The sequence below is a fragment of the Micromys minutus genome (genome assembly GCF_963924665.1).
Source record: "Micromys minutus genome assembly, chromosome: 8".
Lineage (NCBI taxonomy): Eukaryota > Metazoa > Chordata > Mammalia > Rodentia > Muridae > Micromys > Micromys minutus.
The window spans coordinates 22,076,214-22,086,320 of NC_137977.1; the positions used below are offsets into that span (position 1 = coordinate 22,076,214).

At 47.8% G+C, this 10,107-nt stretch overlaps 1 protein-coding gene across 1 annotated transcript; it reads left to right on the forward strand.

Annotated features, from left to right (window-relative positions):
- Positions 1–3,926: 3,926 nt before the first annotated feature.
- On the forward strand, positions 3,927–9,183 carry WNT8A (Wnt family member 8A; the record flags this gene model as incomplete). Its single annotated transcript, XM_080920528.1, has 6 exons — positions 3,927–3,994; positions 4,077–4,110; positions 4,419–4,557; positions 6,328–6,453; positions 7,076–7,218; positions 8,611–9,183. 6 exons carry the CDS (start codon positions 3,927–3,929, stop codon positions 9,181–9,183), a joined length of 1,083 nt encoding a protein of 360 aa, XP_080776654.1.
- Between the last annotated feature and the right edge of the window lie 924 nt (positions 9,184–10,107).

The following is a 10,107-nucleotide window of genomic DNA, read 5'->3' on the forward strand; positions in this document are numbered from 1 at the left end:
TATTTAAGCTCCTGAAGCCGTTGGCATCCTTTGTTTCTTCTCAAGAGCGATACTGCATAACACTTGGCTACTGTGCATCTCTTTCCACATCGATGGTGGTAAACTTAAATCAGCCACGATGGAACAATTCATACCTTGAAAATCAGGGAAGGCATGCACACACTCCCCACAGCAGGATGGCTGTGGGGCATTCACCATCACACTACTACAGAGGTACTAAGTGTGGCTGTGCTGTCACCACCACGCCCGGTGTCATCTCCTGCTCTGGCTGTCAGCTCTAGACCTCTGTTCACAGAAACAGTGGCTGCATTATCACTTACAGCCAGTCTGTAACCCTAGTTCTCAGGATGTTAGAGCAAGAAGGCTACAAGTTTGAGCCCAGCCTTGGGATGCAGAGCCTGACTACACAGCAAAGCCCTGCAGTCCCAAACAACAAAGCAGCTGCTTACCATAGCTCTTTTTGGGTTTCTCTGTGTAGCCCTGACTGTCCTGGAACTTGCTCGGTAGACCAGGCCAGCCTCGCACCCGGAGATCTGCCTGCCTACCTATCTGGTTTGGTGGCACAAGTCTTTAATCCTAGCACTTGGGAGGCAGAAACAGATCTCTCTAAGTTCAAGGCCAGCCTGGTCTACTTAGTGAGACTCAAAAGTAAATGAATCACTAAACATGAAAACCACCAAAGCAACATGAATCCCTCCAAAAACAAACTGAGAAAGACGACTGAGTTAGGGCTGATGTGTGAGGAATGTGTACTTAGTTATACGTGGCAAGGTCCTGGGTTCAATCCCTGGCACCAAGGGGTGGGGCATGAGGGAAGCAAAACACGTGGGTAAGGTGACGTGTGCTCACAGCCCACAGTCATTCCAGAATTAACAACTTCTGTAAATTTTTTTTAAAAATAGATTTACACTATTGCTGATGCCAAGAATGCTTAGATTTACACTATTTTTCTGCTTACTGGCAGAAGCCTGATAAGGATGCCTCCTCAGAGGCTCTGCCAGAGCCATACTGATCCAGTTGAGGATGCTTGCAGCTAACTATCAGACTGAACACAGGAACCCCAATGAAGGAGCTAGAGAAAGGACTGAAGGTGCTGAAAGGGTCTGCAACCCCATGGAAAGAACAACATTATTAGCCAACTAAACCCTCCAAAATTCCCAGGAACTAAAACACCACCCAATGAGTTCACAAGGAGAGACCCATGGCTCCAGGTGCATATGCAGTAGCATTCTTTGGCATCAATGGGAGGAGAGGCCTTTGGTCCAGTGAAGGCTCATTTTTCAAGTGTAGGGGATACCAAGGTGCTGAAGTGAGAGTGGGCGATTGGGAGAGGGAGCACCTTCATGGAAGCCAGGGGAGGGAGAGGGGAGTGGGGGGAAAGGAGATAACATTTGAAATGTAAATACAGAGAATATCCAATAAAAAATGAAAAAAAAAGATCTACTCATTTTGTTTTATGTATGTTTGCCTGCATGTATGTATGTGTAACGCATATATGCTTTCCTTAGAAGTCAAAAGAGGGCATTGAGTCCCTTGGAGCTAGGGTGATTGTTAGCCACCATATATGTACTGAGAATCAAACCAGGGTCCTCTGCAAGACAATACACTCTCTTAACCACCTAGCTGAGTTTCCCACCCAAATTCTGTAAATCTTACCATGAGGGTGCCGGGTGTAAGAGAGATGTGAGTCGGTCTTGTTCCCCACATCCCCAAATTAGTGATGAAGAAACTGAGTTCACATAGGTCCATTTATTAAGAAACTCTAAGATCTTGGGGTTTAAGAGATGTCTCAGGGATTAAGAACACTGGCTGCCCTTCCAGAGGAGCCAGGTTTGATTCCCAGGACCCACACGACAGCTCACAAACTGTTTATAAAAGAGCCCTCTTCTGACCCATTAGGGCACCAGGAACACATGTGGTGCACAAACATGCATACAAACAAAGCACTCATATACATAAAATAATTGAACAAATCTTTAAAACAATTATATAAAAATAACCGCATAATCTTTAATTGAATTTGAGCATACACACGCAAACATGCAGACCACCCCACTTTCTTCTCTGCTTCATAGATACAGGAGAATATTTTCTATATAAAGTACCCACTAAATGCCACATCCAGGGGGCATATAGAAAAATAAGACCTAGTCAGCTAGACCTGATGACACATGCCTCCAATTCTAGCATTCTAGAGGCTGAGGCAGGAGGATCACAAATTTGAGGCAGGCTTGGACTATAGTGTGTTCCAAGCCAGCCTGGGCAATAGAATAAGATCCTTTTCTACAAAACAACACAATACTGACCAAAAGAACAAGACCTACCCCTCACACACAGCATACAGAACCAGGCTAGAAGTCTTACCAGGGCTGTGGGAATCAACAAGGAGATGCTATTAACCATCTCCAGCCCAGCCCCCAGCCTCAGGAGCCACCACAAAATCAAGCCTGCTCCTAAGAGGTGAAGAATAACAGACTTTTTTTTTTTTTTTTTAAGGAAAGTAGGGACAGAGAAAGAGCAACTGAAGCAAACTCAGAAAGCTTTCCCCAGGTGCCTTAAACCTGGGCTGTCTCTTCCCCCAGCAATGAAGCCCACTGTGCAGGCTGTGGCCAGGGGACAAACCTCTCACCCAGCAAGCACTCCTAGAAAAGTGAGACGGGGGTGGGGGGGGAAGCAAACTGAAGGGAAGTCCGTTTAAAAAAAATGATTAAGCATACTATAAATTATTGTGTAAGATTGATAAATGTCTCTAGGCACTATTTTTCATGATTATCATATCACTGAATGACAATAATCACTTCGCAGACTGCCACTGTGGATGACCCCTACTTTGAATTCTGGGGACTCCTGAACGCTAGAGTACCTTTGGTGTGTGTAGCAAGTGATCTCAGCGCGCCAGACGTGATCTGGATCGTGTGAGAGTCACAGCACAGAGGCTGAGACTCTTTGCCACCCTGAACTGATCTTGCCTCTGCAGCCCTAGGGAAGAGCAGATGTCACCCCGCCCCTCTCTAATGGTGCCTGAGTCCTATTAAAGCCCCACGACCCCTTCCCTCCTTCCTTTATCCAGCCGCTGAGTACTGAGCCCACCAGCGAATCTGAAAGACGGGTTTCTGAGTAGCTGAAACCCTCGTGATAAAGGAGGAGGCTGGGGGTGTTACTCAGCTTGTTACTTAGCAAGCCCTAAGTTTGACACCCAGTACCTCTCGTTCCACAAAGTGATGTCGGATACAGAAATAAAGGTAGAGGTCTTTCTAAATATAGTCCTGGGTGGCACAAAGATGGGTTACATATGCAAGCAATTAATAAACCTGAGATCTGACCCTTGGCCACAACAGGGAAGACGAAGCAGAAGACAGAAATTAGCCAAGAAACGGTAGCAGAGACAGTCTCTGGCAGCTTTTATCCCGCAGCCCCCACAGTTCCATCAACCTGCAGTCACCAAGAGAGAGGTAAAGGCAGTAGGAGAGAATCCCTAAACCGTCCCTCTAGGATTACAACGTGGGGAGGAAATGGGGGGTGAAGGGTGTGGTCTCATTAACACATGAAGACCTGCAGCTCCAGGGGGCGAGGTGACCCAAGTCAGGGGAGGGACCTAGGCTACTGAAGGCTACATAATTCTAAGCAACGGGCCCTCTCAAGCAGTGATCCTAAGGGTGGGAGACCTGCTTCAGCCCCTCTCAGTCTGGGAGAGAAGGGCGTGGCCTCCCTGAAGGCTTTAGGCTGAGACCCTCCTCTCTGATCCCCCACTGGGTCAGTGGCTCCCAGGGTTCTGCCAACGAAGGACTAATAAGATGGGCTGCTGATTTTTCCCTCTTGGCTGTTTCCGAACTTGCCCACATAAATACGGAGAAAAGCTCTGCGGGCTCCTTACTTCTCTGCACTTGGCCCTGAGCTGGACCTGGCTCCCCAGAAAGGTCAGCGTCATGGAACACTTGTTCATGCTGTGGGTAACTGCCGGCATGTGCTATACCGCCTTCGGTGCTTCTGCCTGGTAAGCCATTCTCCAGCCTTCATTCCCCACCAAGGATGCCCCCTGCCTCATCCCTGCTCACCTCAGGTTTTCTTTTTGGTAGGTCAGTGAACAATTTCCTGATAACAGGTCCCAAGGTACGATGGTCTTGCACCTCTCCTGTTTTTAATCCTCTGGGGACTCTGAATGAACTCATCCGGGGACAGGAAAAGGGACTGGGGACATCTCACTCAGAAATCCAGCACTGCTTATTTTTGGTTGTGTTTGTGCTACCCGAAGTTGAAGTAGGGCCTTGTGTATGGTAAGAAAGCCCTCAACCACTGAGCATGTCCCCAGGTCCCAAAATGGCTTCTTACTGGGAAGCTATTTTATTTGAGTTCTGCCTTCTCCCTGACCTTACATGACCTGTACCCAGGGAAGCTCATAGCCCTTTTCCCTGGCACAGGCCTATCTGACCTACACTACCAGTGTGGCCTTGGGTGCTCAGATTGGCGTTGAAGAATGTAAGTTCCAGTTTGCCTGGGAGCGGTGGAACTGTCCGGAGCATGCTTTCCAGTTTTCAACCCACAACAGGCTGAGAGGGGGTAAGTTTTCGTGGGAGCACACCTCATGATAGGTTGGTTGTACGTGCGTACGTGAGTACATGAAATGTGTGTGCTGGGTGCAGGGCAAAAGTGACCAGACGGATTCTGAGGCAGTTTCCTTGCTATGTGACCCTGAGTCTTTCCCTCTCTTGCATCATAAAGGCGGGGACTTCAGACATGCTTGAAAGGAGTTTTGTACCATTTATTTATTTACTAGGGGGCATGCTGCAGTGTGTGTGTATGTGGGGTTGGGGGAGATGGAACTTAGATCTTCAGGCTTGGACTCAAATGCCCTGACCCACTGAGCCATCTCATGGGCCCTAGAGTATTCTGAGGGTTGACTGACATGAACAGAAAGGTATTATTACAAATGTTACTGTAGGTTCTAACTCATGTCTGCAGTGGTGTGCATACACACCTTGCTCTGATTCACACGAAATGAAATAAAAATGGAGGAAAGATTATGCATCCCTTGAAGAAGTGATGTTTATCCCATCATCATAAGAGCCTTGTGACAAGGAAGCTGAAAGATCAGAATGCTTTTGCCTCAGGTGGTTGTGTGTGCAGTGTGTGTATCTGTGATGTTTATCTGTAAGTGATATGTATGTGTGTATGTGACATGTATATGTGTATATGTGTGTGGCATGTGTGCATGTGTGTGTGATCTGTGTATGTGTGTATAGTATGTAGGGGCGATATATGTATATTTGCATGTATATGTAAAATATGTGTATGGGTGTATATATGTGATGTATGTGTATTTATGTGTATGTAGTATATGTGTATATAGTATATGTGTATATGTCTGATGTATGTGTATGTGTGTGGGTCTGTGGGTGGAGTGGTATATGTGTATATATATGTGTGTATGTATGTCAGTGTGTGTGTCTGTGTGTATCTGTATGTGTATGTATGTATGCATGTGCATGCTTATAAGTAGGTGTAGTAGTTTATATGGAAAACCTTTTTGAAGAAACAATAGAGTTTCTGAGAAGAGTTAGGAGATTGTAAAGGAGATAATTGGGCAGGAAGAGCTTCCCTCCCATGGAACATGTAGGTAGACTAAGAAGTGTTTGTAAGATAAGACCTCAGGGGTGTGGGACAATGGCTCACTGAGTCAAGCATTGTACAGTCCTGAGGACCTGGTTTGGATCTGGGTGTGGTAGCACACACCTATAATCCTGTCTCTTAAAAACAGAAACAGGAGAAGCCCAGGGTCTTACTGACCACACAGTCTATCCAGTCCCTGGGCTCGATTCAGTGAGAGACACTACCCCAAAGTAATATAGAATAGAACAGGTGAAGACAGCTGATGTTGACTTTGGGTACACACATGCACGCACACACACATACCTCCCTACACTGTGCTCAGAAATAAGAGGTCTTCCTCATTTACCTATACCAGCCTTCTGGCTGATTCTCACTGCACATGTACTAGAGGACATTAGAGGACAGAGAAGGCTAGGCTAGACTTCAGGAGAGCGAACTCCTGATCCAAAGACCACAACTGGCCAGTAAGTAGCCTTAGCCTCACAGTTCTTAATGTACCTGTAGGTTGTATCATATATATCATATATATATCATATATATATATGCATATATAATGGACAAGTTGTCCATTCCTGCCCTAAAAGTGAGGGGAGGGAAAGTGTGCTCTAGGGGGAGGAATACCTTAACACCGGTTGGGGGGGGGGCATTGTCTTACCAAGGCCTCTGCTCTACGCTAACAAGAATCCACATTTCTAGTCAGCCCCCTGTTCCTCCCCAAAGCCACGAGAGAGACATCCTTCATTCACGCCATCCGCTCTGCTGCTGTCATGCACACAGTCACCAAGAACTGCAGCATGGGTGACTTGGAAAACTGTGGCTGTGATGAGTCAAAAAATGGAAAAACAGGTACTAACTTGCTCTTTGATGGAGGTAGGAAGAGGCAGGAGCTACAGAGCTGATCACAGAGCGAGTCTTCTAAGAAAAGCCTAGAGGCCTCATCTCTCTTGAAGCCTAGACTCTAGTAATCTCCTCCCCTCCTGGGAGTTCATGGATTGATGAGGGCTGAGTTTGCATCCTCGAGAAGAGGAATTATAAAGTTTCTCTAAAAAGACTGGAGTGAGAAGGCTTCGAGAGTTGGAGACCAGCCCTGGGACAATGATAGTCTGTCCTCAACCAAGGCCACCTCACTCAAACACCTCAACCTGTCAGGCCTGTCACTAATAAGGGTAGAGGGGCTCTCATATTGTAGAGGTCCAGGATGTTTGAGCTACAAAGAACTTCTGAAGCATGCAGGACATCACATGGGCCTGTTTCCTGTGGGCAGGGAGGACCTAGAGCTGAGAAGCACTTGGGCTTTGGGGACAGGACCCCACCCACCCACTCCAAGCACCTCCATTTCCTTGTCTTATGTCAGATACACTCAGCTTTAGCATATTCCCCTCGGGGACTGTTTAGTTCTTGCCTAAACAGAACGTGACTCTTTCCGTGGTCTGAGAGGTGTATGCAGAACTTCTTTCCTTGTGTGTAGGTGGCCATGGCTGGATCTGGGGAGGCTGCAGCGACAATGTGGAATTCGGGGAAAAGATCTCCAGACTCTATGTGGACAGTTTGGAGAAAGGGAAGGATGCCAGAGCCCTGATGAATCTTCACAACAACAGGGCTGGCAGGCTGGTGGGTATAGAAGTCATCCAGTTCTGACCACACCCCCTCACAGTCATCAAGAGCTGTCTCATTCATCTTCAAAGCTATTCAGGAAGAACTCTGTCCTCTGCATGACAAAGACAGTTAAGTCTAAGACTAGGCCCATCTGAGACAATAGGCTGATAAACTTTGCTTCCGTGCAGTGTGTGTGTGTGTGTGTGTGTGTGTGTGTGTGTGTGTGTGTGTGTGTGTGTGTGTGTGTGTGTATGGGGTCTTTTCAGTAGCCTTGGCTTGCCTTGTAATTCACTATAACTCATGGGAAGTCTCCTATCTTATCCTCCCAAGTGCTGGGATTTCAGACATGAGCCACAAGGCCCTAAAAGATTTTAACCACTTTGACTACATGCTAAGACATTAATAGAGGCCCATAATTGTCCTAAGTCTGCCTGGGATTTGAGAAGTTGGGACTATGAAATCTATTCTTCATCAAGGTTCTGGTTGGGTAACATTGTGAACTCAAATCAGGAAGTGAGTTGGACTTATAATGAAAATCATCGAAATCTTCCTGTGAGCCTCCTCCTGGATGTTCTGATCACCCAGGAAGGAGAGGGCAACTAAATCCACTGCCTTTAGGGTAAATGGATTCAGATGCCAGGAGCTCCCTTGTCTCTGAGAGAAGTGTGAGGGAGTAGAGGAGACAGAATAGGGTGACAATGACAGAAAAACCACCACAAATAGTCTAGCTCTGAGCTTCAAAATAGATACAGTAACTGTGGTAATTTTAAAAATGATTTATTTTTATTTTATGGACACTGGTGTTTTCCTTGCATGTGTGTCTGTGTGAGGATGTCATAGTCCCTGCAGCTGGAGTTACAGACAGTTGTGAGCCACCATGTGGGTGCCTGGAATTGAACCTGCATCCTCTGGAAGACCCAGTGGCCAGTGCTCTTAACTGCTGAGGCATGTCTCCAGCACCCTGAGGCTGTACTTTCTTTGACAACTTACCAAGTATTTCTTTGGTTGTTCTGTTTTGGTTTTTAGTTTGGGGTTTTGTGAGGTGCTGGAGACTAAACTCTGAGCCTCGTACATACTAAGCAAGTATTTTACCTTTGAACCCGTTTTATCCAGTGCTTGTTACAGGAAACACACTGAAGAAGTGACGGGCTTGGGCCCGGAGCCTATGTTTCCGGCTTCAGTCACCTTCTCAGCACTTGGCCAGCTCCTGGTCCTTAACCCCTTAACCCTGACCAGTCTCCCTGAAAAAAAATCTAAGACATGGTCAGGAGTGCCCTCTCCTCGATAAACCAGATAGGTCTCCAAAGCTAGGAAGCACAACAGCATTTGCTTGCTAGCCACTGGCCTTCTCCACCAAGTTATTCTTTGTATTCTCTCTTCCCCTCTCCCCCTCCCCTCACCCCCAAGGCAGTGAGGGCCTCCGTGAAAAGGACCTGCAAGTGTCACGGCATCTCAGGAAGCTGCAGCATCCAGACGTGTTGGCTGCAGATGGCTGACTTCCGGCAGGTGGGAAATTACCTAAAAGCCAAGTATGACCGGGCGCTGAAATTTGAGATGGATAAGCGTCAGCTAAGGGCTGGCAACAGAGCCGAGGGCCGCTGGGCTCCCACAGAGGCCTTCCTTCCCAGCGCAGAGGCTGAGCTGATCTTCTTAGAGGCGTCTCCTGACTACTGTGACCGCAATGCCAGCCTGGGCATTCCCGGGACAGAGGGGCGGGAGTGCCTGCAGAATGCTCGCAGTGCTTCCCGGTGGGAGCAGCGCAGCTGCGGGCGATTGTGCACGGAGTGTGGGCTGCAGGTGGAGGAGAGGAGAACAGAGACCATGAGCAGCTGTGATTGTAACTTTCAGTGGTGTTGCACCGTCAAGTGTGGCCAGTGCAGGCGTGTGGTGAGCAGGTACTACTGCGCACGCCCTGCAGGTAGTGCGGGGCCCCGGGGCAGGGACAAGGGCAAGGGCACCACAAATTCACCTGCTGCTTAGTCGCACGACAGTGGAGGTGGGGACTGAACTTCGGGCGGGGGGGGGGGGCACAGACTGGAAAACAACTGGGACATCACAGGGTTGGCTTGTAGAACTTCCACAATAGGTGGGTTAGGTGGAAGATGTCGCAGCATCTTCTTCGCAGGGCTGAAATCTAAACCTTGTTCTGGCCTGTGGATCCGGCCTTTCCTGCGCAGTTACTCTTGGTCTTGTTCAAGAGGGAGTTTGATTTGGATGCACACCCAGAGGACCCTCAAAGAATTTGCTCCATTAAGTTTCAGATCCCACTCTGCCCAGCCGTGCTGCTGGGAGTTAGAGGGAAGGGAGCTGAAGGAAAGGCGTTCTGGGTGCTGAGGAGATGGCTCAGTGGTTAAGAGCACGGGCTGGCCTTCCAGAGGACTGGTTCACTTCGCCCGGTCTACAAAGAGTCCAGGTCAGCTAGGGCTCTGTTACACAGAGAAACCCTGTAGGGGCAGAGGAAGCATAAATAAATAAATAAATAAATAAATAAATAGATAGATAGATAGATAGATAGATAGATAAATAAATAAATAAATAAATAAAACTAAACCCCAAGCCGGGTGGTGGCACATGCCTTTAATCCCAGCATTCAGAGGCCAGCCTGGTCTATGGAGTAAACCAGAAAAGACAATGAACAGGCTTGGGTGTAATTAAAGAGTGACCAAAGCCGCTGGGGAAGTGAGGAAGCCCTTTGAACTTGGGCGACATTCTAAGTGTGTTTACCCCTTACTTAGATCTCCCAGGGTGTCTATGCCCCAATACCTGCCCCAGGGCTGTAGTCTGGGAAAGCTGTGGATTCTGCTCCCCCTTCACACTGTTACTTCTTTCAAAAGTCACCCCAGAAAGAGGGGAATAGCTCACAAAGAGCTGCCGGCCTCCTCAAGCCGTTGGGTTCCTAACTCT